This window comes from Peromyscus leucopus, chromosome 4 (assembly GCF_004664715.2).
Source record: "Peromyscus leucopus breed LL Stock chromosome 4, UCI_PerLeu_2.1, whole genome shotgun sequence".
Lineage (NCBI taxonomy): Eukaryota > Metazoa > Chordata > Mammalia > Rodentia > Cricetidae > Peromyscus > Peromyscus leucopus.
This window is the reverse complement of record NC_051066.1, coordinates 122398602-122421513: the sequence shown is the minus strand read 5'-3', so window position 1 is coordinate 122421513 and position 22912 is coordinate 122398602. Positions and strand designations below refer to the sequence as shown.

Sequence of the window (22912 nt, the reverse complement as noted above, 5' to 3'; positions counted from 1 at the left end):
CTCAGGAAAGAATTCACATTACCATGTAAATAGATGAAGAAAAATCTTTAGACAAATTTCAACATCCCATCATGATGAAAGCCCTGAAGAAACTAGAAATAGAAGAACTGTATCTCAACATAATCAGGCTTTATACAACAAATCTATAATCAACACTATACTAAATGTGGGAAAACTCAAAGCATTTCCACTAAAATTGGGAACAAAACAAGAGTATCCATTCCCTCCACTATTATTCCATATAGTGCTCAAAGTGTTAATTAGAGAAAATAAGACAAGAGAAAGAAATAAAAAGGAAACAAATGGGAAAGAAAGAAGCCAAAGCATCCTCATTTGTAAATATGATTCTACACGTTAGAGATTCCAAAGACCCCATCAGAAAGTTCTTGGATCTGATAAATGCCGTCAACAAAGTGGCAGCATAAAGAAAATGAACAAAGCACAGTCAGTAGTCTTTCCACATACAATGAGCAGACATGCTGAGAACAAAACCAGGAGAATAATCCCACTAACTATTGCCTCACATTAAAAAACAACCAACACAATTCTGAGAATAAACATATCCAAGTAAGTGAAAGCCCTCTACAATGAAAACTTTCAAACACCAAAGAAAGAATTATAGAAGATACCAGAAGAGGGAAAGACCTCCCACTATCATCGATTGTTAAGACCTAATATTGTGAAAACAGCCAAGAGCAATTTACAGATTCAATGAAATCATCGTCAACATTTCAATGCCATTCTTCATACAAATATTTTAAAAAGCCCTTAAAACTTATGTGGTAGTATGAAAGACCCTAGACAGCAAAACAATCTTGAACAAAAAGTATGTCAGAGATATTCCATATCTGATTTCAAGTTATACTAGAGAGATGCAATAAGAAAAATAGCATGGTACTCACACACAGCCAGTCTCTCTCAGCCCGTGTGAAAATCAGCTCCAAATGGACTAAAGGTCTTAATGTAATAAAGTAGGGAAGACATTTCAAGATATAGACATAGGCAAGGACTCTCTGAATAATATTCCAGTTGCTCAGGAGACAATGCCAACCTGACAAGTAGGATTTCATAAAATTAAAAGTCTGCACATCACATGAAACAATTAATGTAATGTAGAAACATCACCCTGGATGGAAGTAAAATCTTTGTTACCTATATATACCGCTGAGGATTAATATCTAGAATATACAAAGAGCTAGAAAACCTGAAGAACAAGAAATGAAGCAGCTGAGTAAATGTTAATAAAACAAATAGGTAGTTCTCCAACAGTAAAAGAAACATAAGAAAAAATGTTCAACCACACTAGGCACCAGAAAAATGCAGGTTAAGATGACACCAGTTTCCATCTCACCCAAATCAGAGTGACATTCCTTAAGACAACAAATGTTGACAACGTTGGCGACAAAGAGAACTCACACCACCGTCTACTGCAATGGAAGCCAGTGCAGAGGGTTCCTACAATATGACTCAGTTAATAGCACTCCCAGGTATTTACCCAAAGGATTCCAAGACAGCATATCAGTCAAGTCTACAAGCGTTTGAAAAAGGGAAAGCATATGATTAAAGAAGTTGATACTTTATAAAAAGATGGACTATCTTTGAAAGCACTAAGAAACTTTCCTGATACATAAAATATTTCTAAAATGTTATTTATGAAGACAATTATAAAATTTTATTGAGAGCCATGAAAGATGTTCTAAATAAACTGATATTTACCCTATGTTATAATGTTATAATCTGTATCAAAAAGGTCAATTCTTGTCTAATTAAGCAAGAATTTAATGCACTACCCACCAAATCCAATGGATATTTTCATGGAACATATAGGTTTATTATAAAATTTTTGGAAGAGTGAAGGGACAAAAATTTCCAAGATATCCTTGAACAAGGTATTAAGAGATTGCTTTAAATTAAGAATATATATTAATTGCCACAATATAGAAAGTGGCTTCAAAGCATTAGAAGAAACATTCAAAATATGAATTCAAAATATGTGACCAACACAAGTGTTCATCCAGATTATATCAGCCCTCTTGGGCATTTTTAAGAAGAGAACCCATATGGTCACAAGGTACTATCATAAATGTCCCATCAACAAATAACAAGGTACTTAGGTGCATCAGTCATCAGAGAAGGATAAAGAAAATCCAGAAGATACAGTTGTATATGACCAAACTGGTCTAATTTTAAAGTCTGAACATAACCAATGTATGATGAACAGACAGGAACTCTCATGTAAGGTTGTGCAGACAGACATGACTACTTTGGGAAAGTTTAAATACAGGTTACCAAGACTCTGCAGTTACAGGGCTGTGACACTCTTAGAGAAATTCTAGATGTGAAGTATGTTCTCGGTAGCCACAGAAGTGTTTGTAATAGCACAAAGAACTTAAGACAACATTTCATGAATGAGTAGGGACACAGTCAAGCAATGGAAGACAACGGTGCCGGGATGAGATGCAGCTGTGTCCGTGAGTTCTGACACCTCTCACACAGAATAATCAGGACACTGACGTTCTGTAGCAACCCATAGGTTCAACTCAAAACTAGGCAAAACAAATTAATATTATTTAGGAAATCATTTATATATAAACACATATAAAGCATATATATAAACACACTCTCACATAGGCACACACACACACACACACACACACACACACACACACACACACACGTGTGTGTGCACACGTATGTATGAAATAACAGTTGGTAAACCACAACCCTTGTATCAAATCCAGCCAGTGCCTGCTTTGGTATATGATGCTTCATTAGGTCATGCTGTGTCCATTTGCTTATGTGCAAATGACATTTGAAGCCAAAGCTGCTTTCTCATTTTAACGGCAGAGTTGAGAATTTGTGAAAAAGACTATTTTTGTTCCCATATAGTAAAGTTTCACAGGAAACAAAATGATTAACCCTAACTTCAAAATGCTGGCTGCTTTCCAAATGATAGTCTGGGTGTGGCCAGAGAGGGGCTTCCAATGCCTTGCAGTGAAGAATTATTCCTTAACGTAAGTAGCAGACACATGGGTTTCCAGTATCATTTTCCTTTCAAGCATACATGAATATGTCACATACCTTTGTTTGCTTGTATGAGATAATCTGTAATTTAGCATTTTTAGGAGGGAGGCAGGACTATGACACAGGCAGTCCCCTCTGGGTGTCAAGGATACTCAAGTCCTGTTTTACAAACTGTGTGAGGTACTGGCTCTGCCATATCTTGTTTTCTGGACAGAAAAACATTCTCCCAACCTCACTAAGTAGCAACTGCATTCGGAAGTGGCTTTCTACTGTAAAATGGCATGCCTTCCTGAAGGCATCCTAAATAATTTGAGACTTATCCTGTGCTATGATATTGGGGCCAACACCAAAGATTGTCAGGGACAAGGTCAGAATCTCTAGTTAGTGGAAAAATACAGATCCCCGATAAGACAGGAAACTAGATCATCTTAAAGTTAGGTTGCCTAGCAACAGGACATTGAGCCAGAGCCTTTGACCCTTTCACCCTGTAAACATCCTACATAAACATCCTGTTAGCTTGCCCCACCCTATGCAGATAACAGCTTCCTGCTCCCCCTACCCTGCAGGAACTATATAAACCCTCCTGGAGAAAAATAAAGTTGCACCTTGATCAGAATCTTGACTTGGTGTATTCCTTTGTGTCTCCTGTCCCTATCATTCCATCCTTAGGGTGGTTGAGAACCCGTTAAAGCCCTGCTGGCTGGGGCAAAAGATGACAATTTTTACCAGACTGATCTAAGATTTAATGCATTTTCTATCAAGTCCAGTGGATTTTTTTCATGGAACTTGACATGTCTACAATAAAACTTGCTATAGAATTTTTATTCTATAAGTCTTTCACTTGCTTGGTTAGAGGTATCCCAAGATATGTGTATGTGTGTGTGTGTGTGTGTGTGTGTGTGTGTGTGTGTGTGTGTGTGTGTGTGTGTATTTGAGGCTACTGTGAAAGGTATTGTTTCCTTGACTTATATCTCACACTGTCATTCTTATATTAAAGGGCTACTGATTTTTGTGGTTAATTTTGTATTCTTCTACTTTGCTAAACGTGTTTATCAGCTGTAGAAGTTTCCTGGTGGAGTTTTTAGAATCACTTATGTAGACAATTGTATTATCTGCCAATAAAGATACTTTGACTTTTTCCTTCCCTATTTTTTTGTCCCCTTTAGTTGCCTTATTGCTGGATCTAAGATTTCAAGTACTATAATGAGTTAGGTAAGAAGAGAGTGAAAATACTTGTCTTGTTACTGATTTTAGTGGAAATCTCTTGAGTTTCTCTCAATTTAGGTTGATGTTGGCTGTGGGCTTGCTGTACATTGCCTTTGTTATGTTGAGGTATGTTCCTTGTATCCTTAATCTCTCCAGGACTTTTATCATGAAAAGGTGTTGTTGGATTTTGTCAGAGGACTTTAATGCATCTAATGAGATGATCATGTGGTTTTTGTCTTTCAGTCTATTTATGTGGTGGATTACATTTATCATTTTACATATATCGAACCATCTCTGCATATCTGGGATGAAGCCTATTTGATTATGATGGATGATCTTTTTGATGTGTTCTTGGATTCAGTTTATAACTACTATTTTACTGAGAATTTTTGCATTTATGTTCAAAAGAGCTATTGGTCTGTAATTCTCTTTCTTTGTTGGGTTTTTGTGTAATTTAGGTATCTGTGTAAAAGAGCTGTGTAACCTTGTAACTGTGTAACCTTGTAAAAGAGCTGAAAAAGCCACCCAGAAATTTTCTTACCAATGTATTTGGTAAACAGTCATCCACACTCTGGAAGGAAAAAGGCTAGGATGGTAAGCAGTCTGTCTAGTGGTTACAAAACTCCTAATGGGACCAGACTCTTCCACATCCTGACCTTCGACCTTTCTTTTAGGTTCAGACTGTTGCTCTTAGCAGCCCCATGTGGAAAAGGACTTGAGTATCACCTTACCTCATGCTTTCATATCAACACCATGTACAGTCACATCTGAGGTCCAGTTCACATACTTCCTCATGTGAACCTTTGCTCTGCAGCCAGTGCTAGTGGTATGATATTCATTATTGTGTGATAAAGCCATCTCGGTCACTTCAGCCTCTCTCAGTGATTCCTATTTTTACTCTCTGGTGCTTTGTGACACACATCCCTCCATCGTGAAACATTCTATACAACCATATGTACCCACAATCAAAGTTAATGTCCAACTCACCTGTAGAGATCTGGAATCAACTTTTCATCAAAACGAGTGCACAGGTTGTTGAGGACTTGCTCATGCTGTCCAAACAAGCGGATGTAGTTGGAGACTGGGAAGGGCTCCTTTGCAAAGCATGTGATGGCCTCCACCAACTTATACTTGTTAATGTACAGTCGGAAGTATGTGCCATCTTTCACATTACCTGTTATTATTTCTGAACCCTGGGTGAGAATGAGAAATGGATCAGGAAAACAGTATCCAAAACATTTCTCAACTTTGGGAATTTTATTTTACCATTAAAAAAAAAAACATTTTCACGTATAATAGACAAGTTCTATCTTGTGCAAATAACAGCTATTGATCACACACAAAGACAATAATGCATCAGAAATGACATTTTTCATGACGAAATGTTCCTCAGAACATTTTAAATTGTCATTACATTGTTCTATGCTTTTACTAATTAGTTGCTAATTACAACCAACACTATAGCTCAATATCTCACCCAGTAAAGGAACTGGGTCCCTTTATGATGATGCATTTGAAGTGTCAAATTTCACAGAACCATTTTGAAAACAATATCTTGGTCAAAGTGATCATGAGGAATTCTAGTTGTTTTAAAGAATACTTAAACAAATAAAAGATGAAAACCTGGCAGATAGGCTTAGGAAGGAGGGTGGGCAATGATAGTCAGGCCTTTGATAATGCAGTTGCCAGGAGCACACATCCCACACAGTCAGTCTGTGGATGACCTTTCTCAGGCCACAACATACACCCTATTTAGTCTGTGGATGACCTTTCAGTTTGTAAGTTGTTCATGGTGTGGATTTTGCCCCTTAGAAACTGATAAAAACTGCCACATGAACCAGATAATGAGGAAGGGTTCTGTTATAATCCCATGTCATGACTACTTTTTTTATTTCAGCCATGATGGCTGCTGACTCCTCACTGGAGCTCTGTTCCCTGCTGACCTCAGTAGACAAACACAGGCTGTGTTGATGGAGGCTGAACTTTTACTTTGCCCCAAGACTCTGAATTTAGTTCACTATGACACCAATAATGCTTTTCTGAGTGCATATAGAGTTAAGCTTTCACTCTGAACTTGAATGTGGCATTTAGAAAGCTATGGCAAATTCAACTTGTCTTAATCCCAAACATTTACCTTAGTCCTGAATCCACCTAAGGGCTTTATCTAAACAGGGACACACAGTGTGATGGTTAATGTGATTGTTAACTTACCAGGATCTGGAACCACCTAGGAGACAAGCCTCCAGGCACACCTGTCTCCTAGGACTTGACAATTATCCCTTTTTTTCAGGGGGCCCTAAAGACGCTGTCACCCCCAGATAGCAGGAAGTAATTTTAAGAAAATGATGCCCACATTCCCAAGAGGTAGAGCAGGTGGTTTTTGGTCATTCAATAGGTTATGAATATTTGTCATTGTTTAGAGAGGTTGGTTACAAGTTGTTATTGATAATGGTCAGGAAAAAAGGTAAACAAAAGGGATTAGATTCAGAGTTCTTGTTTTGAAAAGAAAAAAGGGGGATATAGAAATGATAGGATAACAGGCCCCGGGCAGAGCTCTGGGAGTCCAATTAGCGAGAAAGCAGAGGTTTTATATGAGCGAGAATTGTTGAGACCAAGGTTGGATAAAGCACAGGGACAAATAGCCAAACGAATGGAAACACATAAACTATGAACCAATGGCTGAGGGGCCCCCAGCTGGATCAGGCCCTCTGAATAGGTGAGACAGTTGATTGGCTTGATCTGTTTGGGAGGCATCCAGGCAGTGGGACCCGGTCCTGTGCTCAGTGCATGAGTTAGCTGTTTGAAACCTGGGGCTTATGCAGGGACGCTTGGCTCAGCCTGGGAGGAGGGGACTGGACCTACCTGGACTGAGTCTACCAGGTTGATCTCAGTCCTCGAGGGAGTCTTTGCCCTGGAGGAGATGGGAATAGGGGGTGGGCTGGGAGGAAGGGGAGGGAGGCGGGAGGAGGGAGAATAAGGGAATCTTTGGCTGATATGTAGAACTAAATTATACTGTAAAATAAAATAAAATTTAAAAAAAAGAAAAAGAAAAAAAGAAATGATACGATAAAAGAGAAGATTATTGAATCTACTCTGAAAAGAAAAAGGGGGATATAAAAATAGGATAAAAAGGTAGATTACTGAATCTACTTTTAAACCAAAAAAGCAACTACTAGTTTTAAATTTATATGGATTTTTTTATGTATGTTGATACAAATTTAAGGTTACTTTTGTTAGAACATTCTGTACATACATTTCTACTCTTGTTCAAGGTATTGTATCTATACAGCTCATTTAACAATGTAATGCAAATTTCTAGTACTTGAAAGTTATTATTACAAACTATTTAGGGTAATAAAGAAATGCAGGTTAGTAGTTAGTCACCTATTACAATTGAACTTGTAGTCATGTTAGGTATGTTTTCAAGGTCAAACAGATATATTTTAGGTAGACAGGTGGTCTTTAAATACTTCAGAGGTCTACAGAATTTGGCATTTAGTATGTTTTAATGACAATGAGACATGTCAGCTCCTGGCAGCACCAATATACTTCAGAGAAGATGATGGGCATCAAAGAAACTCCATGTGGAATTTATTTTCTTTGTGGCAAAAGTTAGCTAATGGGCAAGAAAGTGCCCTTGCCTCAACTGCTGACACTATGCTGTCCAAATTGGACAAGCAAGAAATAAAAGGACTGCTGAACTTTACCAAGACAAGGTAGGATAGTCCTTCAAAATTCCTGCTTCAAAGGAAAGTCTGTCAGCTATTCTAGGCCTGTAGGCCAAAGATGGATGCCCCAACATTGCAGAGGAACCTTGGGTGACTGTCCAGGCAGCCAGCTGTTTCTGTCATTTCTCACACTTTTTGGAAGTCAATTGCATGCACTTAGGTAATATTTTCTTCTCAGGTCTCTGATGGAGTTGATGGCTAGATAGTTATAGTTCATTTTCCTTGTTAGAAAATTCAGAAAAGAAACTTACAAAAGAAATGTAAAGTGTATAAGGTTTAGAGACAGCAAAAGACAGTTTTGGATTGGTAATGCAAATTAGGATAGAAGGTGAATTAGGTATAACCCTTTGGACTCACCAAGACAGGATCAATAATGGAGTATTTTCTCTGAATTTGTCAAATGTTAATGGACTAGACATTGTTGATATAATTATTGCCTGTATATATTTGTATTTAGTTATTGTATTTATTGTATATAGTTTTTTTATGTTAGTTATAACCTTCTCTTTTTATTTTAGACAAAAAGGGGGAGATGTTGTGATATTTTGTTTGTGTTCTGACAAATAAAACTTGCCTGAAGATCAGAGGGTGGAGCTAGCCACTAGTTAGCCACAGAGGCCTGGAGATCTGTACAGACAAGAGACAGGAAGTGATATGGCTGGGTGGAGAGAGGAAGCGATAAGGCAGCGAGGAGACAGGAGCTTTGCCCTTTTCGGTCTGAGGAGTCAGAGAGTTAAGAGGTAGCTATGGCTTGCTCCTTTGCTTCTCTGATCTTTCAGCTTTACCCTGACATCCTGACTCTGGGTTTTTATTATAAAGACCAATTAGGATCACGCTACAGGACCATTTATTTATATTAGGTTAGCCTCTGGGCATCCTCCTGAGGAATCATCTTGATTAGGTTACTGAGGTGCTAAGACCCACCCTAAAAGTAGGCAGCCCCTGGGCTTGGGTCCTGGAATGCACAGAAAGGAGAAAGTGAGCTGAGTAAGAGCATTGCTTGTTCTCTGCTTCCTGACTGGGGACACAACGTGACCAGCTGCCTAAGTTCCTGCCTGAATGACTCCTCTGCCACGACAGGGTATATCTCTGAACTCTGAACCAAAATAAGCCCTTTCTCCCTTAAGTTACTTCCATCAGTGCATTTTTATCACAGCAGCAGGAAAAGCAACTAAACCACAAGGTTGATTCAAGATGGCGGAGACAAGCAGACGCAGGTAGGCCTGTGGCAGCGGCCCGCAGAGGTAGACGGTCCGGCGGCAGTGGCCGACAGGGACATCTAGGCCCGGTGGCAGCTGGCGGAGACACTCAGGCCCAGCGGCGGCCCACAGAGGTGGACAGGCCCTGTGGCAGAGATAAGCAGACGGAGGTGGACAGGACCGGCGGCGGCGGCGGCCAACAGAGACATTCAGGCCCGGCGGCAGCCGACAGAAATAGACAGGCCACGCGGCAGAGAAAGGTGGACGCAGGTCGGCGACTCGCAGAGGTGGAAGGGCCCCGTGGCAGCGGCCGACAGGGACATACAGGCCCAGCGGCAACCGGCAGAGACATACAGGCCCGGTGGCAGTTCGCAGAGGTGGATGGGCCCAGCCCCAGTGGTAGCTGACAGGGACATACAGACCCAGTGGCAGAGACAAGTGGACGCAGGTGGGCCTGCAGCGGCAGGCCACAGGGGTGGACAGGCCCGGGGACGGAGAGGGGCGGACACAGCTTGGAACGGGGACGCCCCTCGCCCCAACACCTGGGGAAGAGGCTATCTCTGTGGGTCGGAACCAGGGCGAGTCTGGACACTCCGTCTGGGGACAACCCAGGGCCCAACTGCTGATCCTGTGAAACCCAACAACTTGGAGGTGTTGGTGAGACTACCCTGCTCAGCTGAAACCCATCTGGGAGAGGATTCAGATGCCTACAGTTTGAAGTCTGAAGAAACAAGATCAGCTGAGGAGTTGACAAATGAACAAAACGTGACCTGGGAACACAGAAGAAGGCGCTACCCAGTCACTAAACCAGATCACCAGAATCATAAGTATATAATTCACCGACTGAAATCAGCTGTCCCTGAAGAAACAGCCCAATAGCACCAATTTAACCAAGAACCCCTACTAAACCAAGACTAAAAATTAGAACAAGAGAGGCACTCTCAGACACAGACACCACCTGCACCGCACAGAGGAAAAGATGAGTAGATGCCAGTGCAAAAATACAGGCAACAACATAAAGACCTATATGGCAACATCAGAACCTAGTGATTCTACACCTGCAAGACCTAAACATACCATGACAGAAGAAACAGAAGAGATCAACCCTAAAAATGACGTTAAGAAGATGATCGAGGCCCTTAAAGAAGAAATAAAACATTCCCTCAATGAGGAAATAAAAACTTTCCTTAAAGAGGAAATGAAAAACTTCCTTAAAGAGGAAATAAAAACTTTCCTTAAAGAGGAAATGAAAAACTCTATTAAAGAGGAAATAAAAACTTCCCTTAAAGAGGAAATGAAAAACTCCATTAAAGAGGAAATAAAAAACTCTCTTAAAGAAATGGAAGAAAAAACGAACAAAAAACAGGAAGAAATCAAATCAAGCCAAGAAAAAGCAATTAAACAGATGAAAGAAACATTCCAAGATCTGAAAAATGAATTTGAGACAATAAAGAAAACACATTCTGAGGGAATGCTGGAAATTGAAATCCTGACTAAACGAACAGGAACTACAGAAACAAGCATAACCAACCGATTGCAAGAGATGGAACAGAGAATCTCTGACACTGAAGACACGATAGAGAAAATAGATTCGTCAGTCAAAGAAAACACTAAAGACAAAAAAGTCGTAACACAAAATGTCCAGGAAATTTGGGACACCATGAAAAGACCAAACCTAAGAATAATAGGGATAGAAGAAGGAGAAGAATACCAACTCAAAGGCACAGAAAATATATTCAACAAAATCATAGAAGAAAACTTTCCTAACCTAAAGAAAGAAATACCTATGAAGATACAAGAAGCTTACAGAACACCGAATAGGCTGGATCCAAAAAAAAAGTCCCCTCTCCACATAATAATCAAAACACTAAACACACAGAACAAAGAAAAAATATTAAGAGCCGCAAAGGAAAAAGACCAAGTAACATATAAAGGTAAACCCATCAGAATAACACCAGACTACTCAATAGAGACTATGAAAGCTAGAAGATCATGGACAAATCTCATGCAGACACTAAGAGACCACGGATGCCAACCCAGACTATTATACCCAGCAAAACTCTTAATCACCATAGGCGGAGTAAACAAAATATTCCAGGATAAAACCAGATTTAATCAATACCTGTCTACAAACCCAGCCCTACAGAAAGCACTAGAAGGGAAAATTCAACCCAAAGAAGCTAAACACATCCATGAAAAATCAAGCAATAGATAATCCCACACCAACATACACTACAGAAGAAACAAGCTGGTTTAGCTATCCTAATATCCAGAGAAAAAGGATGTTTCAAAAGAGAAGTCTTGTGGCAATGCCTCAGTGGTCCAGGTAACTACCAGAACTCGGAAAAGTTGGTTGAACTTGGGATTGACTGGGAGGCCAAAGATTTAAAAAGCAGAAGATTCTCTCAAGACATAAGTTGTGTGATAATAGTGTGTTTTGTGTGTGTGAATGAGAATTTGTAAATGTTAAATTCTAGGCTTCGACAATCATTGTCAGTGCAGACTAAGCTGCAAGTATGTATGCTTTAAAACTTAAATTATAAAGCTAGTTACGTCTTTCTAACAACTAGTTTTAATGTTTATGAGCATATTTTACCTACACTACCTTTTCAGGATGTTGAGAAAGATGCATCACAAGCACAGGCTGGAGGCTGGGGGCTAGATGGTTTTGAGGAAGAGGTCTTGGTGGACTCTTTCATAGAGCAAAGGAAGCAATGCCTTCTGGGAAATGAGCTAAGTTTTAATCTAGTCTTTAAGATTAGAAGTCAAAAACAAAAATATTAAGGAAAGGAAAACCTAATTGATCTTTGAAGTATTGTTATGTGGAATTGAGTGGGACTTTTGAGGCCTTTCTTCCAGAAAACAAGGACTTGGTTGTCAGGCCTATATTAGGCCTAAATCTTGGTGCCATGTAGTTGTACTTAAATCATTTCAATGGAAAGTGTCTTAGTGATTGGAACTTCTAGTGCAGTTTGGAGTTCTTCCATTTGAAAAATGTGATATTTGCATGGGATTGTTTGAATCTTGTTTTCTAGTCCCTCCCCATCACCACCCTCATAGTCTGAAGGTAGATTTTTCTCTTGATAAAGGAACAAAAAAGGTGAACATCTTGTTTGTAAATAGGTATCTAGTAACTAGTGGTAAACTTGAAATGGTAGAATTCTTTAAAGCCTAATTCTAGATAGCCTTAAGAAAATGTATCTTAATTACTTTTGAACCTGTATTCACCTTGATTTTTTCAAATATTTTAAGTTATATTTTCTTTTTCAGAGCTGCTTCTTATTTGGGGCTACTTTTTTTTTTAATTGAGGCATAATTCATAAAAGGGTATATTGTTTTGATGAGACTTTTTACAACTGTGGCTGAATGTCTTTCTTTAGTCTTCCAAGAAGGGCCATTTTACTTTTTTAGAGTTACTTTTAAAAGTCATGAGGTCAACAACTTGGACTACTATGCATGTAAGTGCTAATGCAAATTAAAGCCCAAGTTGACCTCCAGCAGCAGTTCATTCTATGTTGACAGTGAGAGAACACTTTGCCTGTTAGGATACTGTACCCCTCACCTATTTTGTTTTTTTGCAAAAATCAAGGTATATTCTAGGGTTTCCTGGTTGACCTCAATAGATAAACTGAGATGATAGTCTTAGTTCAGAAATGATCTGAATGTAGATTTACAGTCTACGTGTACAGCTGGCTAAGTGAGATCGCTTTCACAGTTCTGCATGTATCCCATCGGCTCCCCATTAGTCACTGAACTCTTAAAACTGGTATTGTAACCTTATCACAATGTTTTGTGCCAATTTTATAAACTTTACAGTGCAATATGTGTTCCTTTTCTGAGGCAAACCAAAGGTATATTTCTCAAGGTTCAGCTGCTATCAGCAGCATTGATGGAGGATTTTTTATACATTTGTAATAGATAGAAATACACCAGAAAAAAAGAAGAAAAAAAAAGTGGTGGAGGAAAAGGTGAACACTGCAAGAATACTCAAAAGGGCTGAGAGTTGCAAACGCCAAGAATGGCTTTGCATAGTAAATGGAAGAGAACAGCTCTGAACTATAGCTTACTTTTCCTGGTTTGGTCTGACAGAATGATTGAATGCTTTTGTACAAAAATCAGAGCTTTAAAAACAAGGATTTGGTGAGATTGTAAAATGGTGTGCCACTTTGGCAAAACAGTTTGGTGGTTGGTCAAAATGCAAAACATTGTTACTCTGTTACTCAACAATTCTACCCTTAGGAATATATCCTCAAACTACTGAAAATGTGCACCTATGAAACATGTACATGAAGGTTTACAGCAGTGTGTTGCTAATAGTAAAAAAGTTAAAACAACTCAAATAGCTATCAAATATTAGAGAGAAATAAAATGTGGCTTATTCATACAATAGAATATTATTAAGACATAAAAATGAATGAGAAACTGACAGATTAAATGACTTTGGTGAACCTTCATAATTTCATTTGTAGATCTTTCCATTTCTAATTTATAAATACATTTGGGGTTATAAATTCTAAATGTACTGCCTCCTGTCAACATTGTATACTTCTATTTGATGATTTCTGTGTCAAACATTATATGGAAATGTTTCCAAGTATTTTCTGTATTAACTGTGAATGAATAGAACAAAATAAATTGCCTGTGATGGGAAAAAAAAAAATCTTGCTTAAAGAAAAAAAAAAAAAAAAAAAAAAAAAAGAACTTCATAACTAAACTGAGGCAACTGGTGGGCATCGTGGGATCACATGGCACGGACCTGGGAAGGAGACTCTAGGCCAACTCCAATACAATGATAGACTGGATATTTAGGGGAGGGGGATGACAGCAGCTACAGCATTAGAAAGAAGCTGGCCAATGATGCTTCAAAGAGGAGGCTGGTGGTCTAGTACATTCATGGTAAGAAACCATGTCCATAGCACATTTTCTATTTTGAAAATGTATCACAAGGAGCAGCAGCACCCCACATTCTTGGTACCACCATTAAAATTAAAAACCGTGTGTGTGTGTGTGTGTGTGTGTGTGTGTGTGTGTGTGTGTGTGTGTTTAACATTCCTTTATACTCTGTGAATATATGTCACTGTGGTTGGTTTAATAAAGAAGCTGACTGGCCAATAGCTAGACAAGATAAGGTTAGGTGGGAAACCAGACTAAGGACACTGGGAAGAAGAAAGGCGGAGTCAGAGGAGTTGCTAGTCAGACATGGAGAAGAAACAGGAGGTGCAAGATGAAAGAGGGGTAATGCCATGTGGCAAAATGTAGATTAAAATAGTTAAGTTTTAAGAGTTAGCTAGTAACAAATTTGAGCTATTGGCTGAGCACTTCAGGAGGAAGCTGGAAACCCACAAGCAAGTGCTGAGTGAGAGGTCACTCCTTCGGGGTAGTAGCAGTGCTAGCCATATTCTGAGTAAAGCTGCTTGGGGGTTCCAGACGGCTCCCCTCCAGAGTTCTGGGGTAATGGTGGCTGCCAGCTTTTCTCTGGGCTCACTGGGGAGCAGGGTCAGCAATCCCACAAGGCCTGAGCTGCTGCTGCCTCCTCCTGAATGTTTCTTTATGCTGAGTGACTGAGAAAAGGGGACCCAGACACCAAAGAGACTAACTTCGTGAGCCACCCAGATGGGCAATGAGAAGGTAGCTTTGCAAGGAGCTTCATTCACTACCCCACATTCAGTTATTGAGGTCTCCTGTGTGTTCTGGGCTCTACATCCTAGTCTGGGCACTTTCAGGTTGGGGACGTGGTTAGTTACTACAGCAGATGTGACTAACTGCCAAGAAACCTGGAAGCTTGCTGGCCAGGAGCCAGCCAGAGTCTGAGCAGGACACACTGTCCAACGACAACCTGTCGCATGAGGGTGGTAGCCTTAAGATTGCTTCCAGTGACAAGTTTTGCTTTATTTTTTTAACGGCTGAATCTCCATGGTGTCAGCACAAAGCTAAGCACCCCGTGCTGCAGAGTGGCAGGACTTAAAAAGGCTGTTCAGTAAACAGCCATTCTAGAGAAAGTAACAGGGAGGAGGTCTTGCTGGTTATGGATCTTAGCTATGGAAGGCAAGTTGTGTCAATTTTAATGAGCTTTGGCACTGTCTCAGAATGGCTAGGGGTGGTGGGGTGGAGCAGTCTGGAAGCTTGGAGTGCATTGAAATATTGCACATCAATATTAAAAGGAATTCACATACAAACTGCCTTCTCAGCCACAAATTACCTGTCGTGCTGACTGTTCCTACTGACACTCACTGCCCTGACTTTCTCCCCCTGATTACACAGGTTAGAACATCGATTCAGAATTCACGACAAATAGCAGTCCTGGGATTAATCAGCCTCAGTGTTTAAGAAACCAAGTCCCCAGCTCCCATGACAAACACATGATTTAAAATTTAGTAGTATCCAAGGCAGAATTTGTTGTGACAAATTTCTCTACTTTGTGGCATACAAGCCAACCAAGCATGTGGGCCAGATCTGTAAATCAGCTCATTCTGGAGGCGACTCCAGTCTTTTCTTTTTTTGCCGTGTTATTGTGTGAAGAGCTCATGGATTACTGAAGTGACTTCTAGCTTCACTATTCTACTCACCAAGAACTAGAAACATCTAAGATTGGTCTGGACCATATCTATTATAAGAATAGTAATTCAGCTTCCCTGGGGGGGAAATACCTTTCAGTGGGTCACACTCTTGATCAGCGGGCTATAGTTAGGTGACTGTCTAACCTTTTTGGCAACAATTTTGCATAAATTAATTTCCACTCCAAAAGATTGCCATGGAGCCATCCTATATATATTTTTTTCTTAGAAAATAAGATGGAAGTCTGCTGTGATCCACTGCACTAATTAAGAAGGAAGCCCACCTGGCAAATGGTTAATTAAAGCCAGGGGTCTTGTTCAAGTACTGTCATAGCACCAGCCAAAGAATCCATTTAAGTTGCACTGGTATTAAAATTCTCATTATCTAAAAGCCCCTCTGTCTCTTCTGACTTGATGCAGAAGCACTAGCCAAGGTAGACACTGAAGACTCTGGTTTGGCCTCCAATCAAGCCCAACATTTCCTAGCTCTCATATGGATTAGGTGCATGCTGTTTATCTCTGGTGACAAAAGAATACAGCCTCTGAGCACCTTACATTCCAGACCCCTGAGAGAATGTGGAGTCTGTGCGATGGTCCTTGACTGTGCTCTCTATCCTCAGGAGCCTGAGGTGGGAGTTTGCAAGTTGGAGGCCAACCCTTAAGCTAGACAGTAAGACACTGTCTAAAAACAACAAGCAGACACCCCAACCCCAGAGGGAGAGGCCAAAGAAAGTTAAAAGAAAAAGAAGAAAATATAATATCTGTCTTTTCCCCTAGAAGAAGGAAGGTTCATTATTATATGGAAGGAGGAATTAAAAGAATTTGCACCATTAAGTGTCCACTTGTTTTGCTCCAAGCAGTATAAATGATCAGTAATAATTTGCTCTGGACAAATGATCAATAATAACTCCAGGAATGAAGACAAGTGGAATGACTTATTCAAAGCCCATGAGAAGCAAATGGAAGAGCTGGGACTTGGGTTCCTGAATGCCAAGGGGCCAGGGGCCAATGACTAGTGACATTTTGAATGCTCTCTTTTCTAATAGCTTTGAAGGGTTTTTCTAGTATATTCTACTTATACCTGATTGGCCAGAACTCACCACATGGCTAGTCCTCCCTCCAAGAAAATCTGAGAAATATCTTTACATTAAGTTGGTCATATCATTAACCTTCAAAAATATTCAGAATATGGGGAAGGAGGCTCTACCCCAATGAGGAAGAATCACATGTGATACACAAGAAAGGGAGTCACAATTTGATGAGAACCCAGCCTGGGACCATCTGTCAGAGGAGCTTCCTCGAGGAAGTCTTCAATTGACCAGCTAATGAGAAGCCCCGCCCACAGCTCCCACCTCTCCCAGGTGGCCTTTCTGTGTAATTGATGGAGGGGAGGAAAATGGTTGGGCCTGGTGACCATTCCTGGTCCAAAGAATCCGTGTGTTCCAGTGTCACAAAGGCAGATGACGATAGCCTGATGGTATATCAAAACCTAGCAATGGTGGCTTACTGATCTTCTTCAGTAGGTAAATGGATAAACTATGTTCCACCTAGACAATGGGATATCATTAGCACTTAAAGAAACGTGCTGTATAACCTGAAAAGACATTGAAGGAACTTAAATATAGATTACCAGCTGAAATAAGCCAATCTGCAAGGCCACAAGCTGTGGTCCCAATTATATGATGTGATGGTTAACCCTAATTGTCAATTTGATGGGATTTAGGATCAGCACAGAAATAAAGCTCTGAGCATGTCTGTGAGGGAGCTTCTAGATTAGGTTAGCTGAGGTAGGAAGACACACCCTAAATATGGGTGGCAGCATTCCATGGGCTGGGGCCCTGTACTGTATACAAAGGAGAAAGCCGACTGAGCATGAACATCTCCTCTGCTTTCTCACTGTGAATTATTGTGACTACTGCCTCAAGTTCCTGCTTTCCCTGTCCTGAGGACTGTATCCTCAAACTGTGGGTCCAAATAAACCCTTCCTTCCATAAGCTATCTACAGGTGGATGTTTGGTCACAGTAATAAGAGTAGCTGATACATGTGACAACTTTGAAGACAATAAGGAAAGGACACAGAGGGGGTTTTAGTAGGATTCTGTATGGCACTATGATGGTGGATGCACTGTCAAGAACCCTCTAGAATGTACAGCACCTACAGTAGATCCTAATGAAAGCTATGGGATCTGCTGGTAACAATGTGCTGATGAAGGCCCACCAGTTCTGATGACCAGGTCACTTTGGTGGGGAATGTAGATAGTTGGGGCAGGTGAATATGTCATGAAGGATGGGGAATAAGGATTATCCAGGAAATCACTCTAACTTTTTCTTGAGTTTGTTATAAAACTAAAACTACTTTTAATAAGCCTATTGAAGAAAACATATATTAAAGCAACACTAAACTTGATTATCTCATGATCTTTGGGTGTTAGAGATTGGGGGTGGCTCAGCTGGGAACCCACGGTCTCCTAGGCATTCAGTCAAGATCTCAGCTGGAGCTACAGTCTTCTGAAGGCTTGAATGGCACTGGAAGACCCACTTCTAGGGCAGGTAACTCAAACGGCTGATGTAGGCATCCTCAATTCTTTACCATACAGACCTCACCAAAGGGCTGCCTGGGAAACCTTTCATGATGGCAGCTGATTATCTACAAAGGGACAAGGTAGACATTATAGTATCTTCATTATGCTGATATACTTTTGGAAACCACATACTATCATCTCCACAATTTCCAATCAGCTCTGCTCGTTTGGGGAATGGACCACATGATGGTATGAGGGGCAAAGACTCTGGTGGCCATTTTAAATGTTGACATGTACAGTGTGAGTATAAAGTGTGAACCAATGACTTTGAGTCAAAAATTTTACTTTCCCCAAAAACCAAATATTATGACCAGAAGTAAAGTAAAACTCAAGATCAATACTTACAAAATCAGGCTGTGACCTTTGAACATCCAAGGGACTTGGGATGGCAGGTTTGGCAATATGCAGATAATAGTAAGACCCAGGAAGAATGCCTCCTAGAGGAAATGGCAAGTATCCACATCAGAAATGATCTGTTGGTTTATATTTCATCAAAGAAGGAAGAGAGATGCCAACAATGTGTCTGCTCATGAAACTCCAGCTAAAGTATGGCCAATTAGCAAGGAAGGCCCTGGTGTGGTTGAACTTTATTTAATCAGTTCAATACAATGAAACTAGTATACCCTATAATATAGCTACCCGTGCAAGATGTGCAAAGATGCACCCCGTTGATTTCTCATACCTCCCTGTACTCTAACCACTGCTACCTAACCAGACCAAGAGCTCCAGAATGTTGCCATGGTGATCCTGTTTCCCATACTCCTCCAAATAACCAAAACATTAAAAACCTTATTTTATATGGAAAATTAACAAAGTTCCTTGCTTAATGCTTTAGAAAATCATTATTATAAAGTCCTTAACATTTTGGAGATAATATTGAGTCTGACCAAGCTCTAGTCTTTAAGGCTCCTCCATTCTCTTACCTGCCTGACGTCATTCCCTAAACTCTGACCCAGGGGAGAGGAGCAGGACCTCCCTGAGGCAGCTCCTCAGAGAGAGGAAGGCAGTAATGGAATGTGGGCTTTGGTCTCCTCGGTCTGCTGTTCAATTTACTAGATCAGGTTTCATAAATACAGTCAGGGCTTATGCAGGTGTACTTCACAGGTTAGCCTGTGAACCTCCCAGAATCAAACATCAAATTCTGTAAGCAGGTGGGGTTTTCTGGTGGAAAGGTCCACAAACATTTAAAAATCTCATTTTAAAATATCCCTTCTCTCTGTCTTTTTCTCTCAACACAAAACACCAATAACCTGTCTTCCACTTCCACGGTCAGCCTGAGGTGACCTGTGAAAATGATTCACTCCTCTCTTGACACTGAAAATCCTATAAGATCAGGCAGACCAAGAGGTTCATATCTTCACATTCACTTCGGAACACCCATGAAAGTACCCAGGCCACCAGAGGTATGCAAATCCTAAAGGCCACCAAGTATCTGAAGGATGTCATCGTGAAGGAGCAATGTACTCCAATCTGGCAGTATAATGTTGAGAGTCGGTAGATGTGCCCAAACTGAATAGTAAGGCTGGACAAAGGGTTGATGGTCCCCAAACACAGATGAATTCCTGCTTTGCATGCTTAAAGATGCAGAGAGTAATGCTTAACTTAAAGGGTTGGATGAGATTCTCTAGTCATTGACCATATCCAAGTCAACAAGAACATATCCAACCTAAGACATGCCTTTGAATTTGTAGAGCTCATGGTTGTATTAACCTACCCATAAGCTCCCCTGCCACATGGAGATGATCACCAATGAAAAGGAACAAATTGTTTCTAAGCAGGAAGAGGAGGATGTACAGAAGAAAAAGATATCCCAGAAGGAAATGGAGAAACAAAAGCCTGAGGTACAGAAATAAGTTAAGCATAAAATAAACACACACACAAAAAATTGTCTTACATGAAATCTTCTTCCTAGGGGTCAATGAGGGCTAGAGAGTAAAAATGGCTGTAAATGGCTGAGCCTATCCATGAATGAAGCAGGCTACAGAGGCTGGAAAAAATGGCGCATGGTAAAGAGCATTTGCTACCTTTGCAGAGGACTGGGGTTTGGTTCCCAGCACCCATAAGGTAACTAACAGTTGCCTGTAAATCCAGTTCCATGGTATTCCACGACCTCTTCAGGCCTCCATAGGCACTACATACATGTGGTGCACAATATATATGATGATCGCACAACCGTACCCAGAAAATTAAAAATAGATCAATGTTTAAAGAGAGAAGGCTAAGAAATAGGCTGCCTGTCTCTTCGACTATGAACTTATGGTGAGAATGGGAATTTAGGGTAAGATGTCAGGGCAAGCCAATGCTCACGAGCCCTGAGATCTCTAGGCAAGTTATTGATGATTTTCCAGTCTATATACCCAGTATGCAAAGGTCCACAATAATGATATTGCCAGTTCACAATGAATGCCAAAGTGTTGCAAGCTGTTGCAGGCCATGACACAAATATAGAAGATGGCAATTGATAATTCAGATGTCAACCCACCAGAAGAATAATTCTCTGATGAAGGAACCCCATTCAAGCAAGGCTCATGGGACTACAGACTCTGGAAACTGGCTGCTTCTGTCTGTAAATTCACATGTGCAAAAACAGCTGCAGAATCTCCCTATTACCGTGCATTTTCATGTAATGTGTACATGAAGTTACATAATTACATCTCAATCCTATGGTCACTTATATCTGTGTATTGTCTTAAGATGACTCCTCATTAAGCTGTATTATTTTGATAAATAGAAAATACTAGGATAACTAGAATATACTTCATAACTAGAACTATTATACCACGAGGACTGTAAGACACTTAAGACCCTGTTTTTTATCATTAGCTCAGACTGAAACAGCAATAAAGAAATAAATAAAGAAAACAGCAATTTCTCCTCAGTTCTAAGATAAGCTACATACTATTGGCTGACTTTGGCCTCAGAGCAAATTCAAACTAGACTGAATGCTTCTTAAGATAAACCACCACAGAAAATGCAGAGGGACATATTGCCAGATCTCTGATTGTGGGAACCAAGGTCAGGCATGAAACGACTTTGGGGCCAGTTTACCTACTTGCTAAAAGTCTGGTTGATAACACAGACCAATGACTAACACTCTATACAAATTCCTCAAGCAATTAACTCTCTGCATGAACTTCTAACCTCAGATTTTTTTAATACAAGACTCAAGGATCAGCTAACTAACTTTATTGTTTAGGTCCCAAATAATAATTAGTCAATTAACCAAGAGAAATAGTTTTATGTCCAGCTACTGTGGGGAAAGTTTCACAATTAGCCAGGGCTTCAGAGGATGGTCTGGCTTCACAGCCTTGAATAAAGAGTTACAAGTTCCCTTCCTTGTGATCTGGAGTTACAAGAAAGATAAAAAAATATTTTTAGGTTTGGGATGCTTTCAATGCCATTGCCCAGGAAAGTGCCACACACCATGTTCCCACCTATGTAAATGGTTCTGCTTCTTATAGTTTGCTCAAGGAATGTGCTATGACCCTCAAATGTAGTTTTTTGTTGCTTTTCACTGGGATGATATATAAGGGGAGGCAGAACAAAGAAAAGAGGTAGAAGAGAACTTGAGAGAAATAAAAAGCATGATCATCAGTTTCTATTTCTTCAGATAAATAAAAATTATTCCTAGTCCTGCTACTCTGAAGGCATTCTATTTGCAACCCTGGGTGCAGTCCTGGTAGCTGACCTCTCAGGTTGCAGTACCAAAGAAAAAAGACAGGATCCTACTCTCCCTCTAGGACAGTCCACTAAAGACCAAGGAGCTATATTTAAAAGAAACATGACTGGCTGCTCTGATCGGTAGCCTCATCAAATGAGAGAAAAGGAGTCTTCCACATACCTTGGATCTTAGCTCCCTTGTACATGGGGATGAGCCGGTCAAGGTCAGCTGGTGGTTCAGTCACAGGCTCCAGGGTTGGGTCAAAGAGACTGAGCATAGCTGCTGCCAGCTGAAAGCCTATTTCTTTTGAACTGAAGTTGCTATGAGTCCATTCATTTGAGTAATATCGGTTAGAGAATTTAGTGAGGGAGCCAGCAGCTCTGATGGCTATGTCATTGGTGTGGAAGGTGGTGTCAATCACAAGTCGGCCATCATAGACAAGGCATGCATCATTAAAGGCTTTAAATGTTTCATAATCCACATTCTTCTTGTAGAAGCTGAAGAATACCTATAACATGAAAAAAAATCACATCATTAATGTATATGGTGGTTTGAGTGAGGATGGCCCCCACAGGCTCATATGTTTGATGGAACTGTTTGGGAAGGATTAGGAGGTGTGACCTTGTTGGAGGAGGTATGTCACTGGGGCGGGGGATTTGAAAAGTCCTCAATATTCCTAGCTATCTCTCTCTCTTTGCTCCCTGCTTGTAGATCAGATGTAAGCTCTCACCTACTGCTCCAGCACCATGCCTGCCTGCCTGCCTGCTTGCCTGCTGCTATGGACTCTAACTTTTTGAAACTGTAAACAAGCCCCAGTTAAATGCTGCCTTTTGTAAGTTTCCTTGGTCATGATGTCTCTTCACAGTAATAGAAGAGTAATGAAGATAATCTGTTATTCCTTTTTGTGTTCCTTGCTGGGGATCATGAAGATCGAATCTTCAGAGGGTTCCACTCATGA

General features: G+C 40.4%; 1 protein-coding gene across 1 annotated transcript in view; it reads right to left on the bottom strand.

Moving 5' to 3' along the window:
* The window catches only part of Cfap61 (cilia and flagella associated protein 61), a 297138-nt gene that overhangs the window by 53907 nt on the left and 220319 nt on the right, over nucleotides 1-22912 (bottom strand). Inside the window, 3 exon segments of the mRNA XM_028881858.2 lie at nucleotides 5218-5423; nucleotides 18639-18730; nucleotides 22135-22462. Coding sequence (XP_028737691.1) covers nucleotides 5218-5423; nucleotides 18639-18730; nucleotides 22135-22462 — 626 coding nt within the window.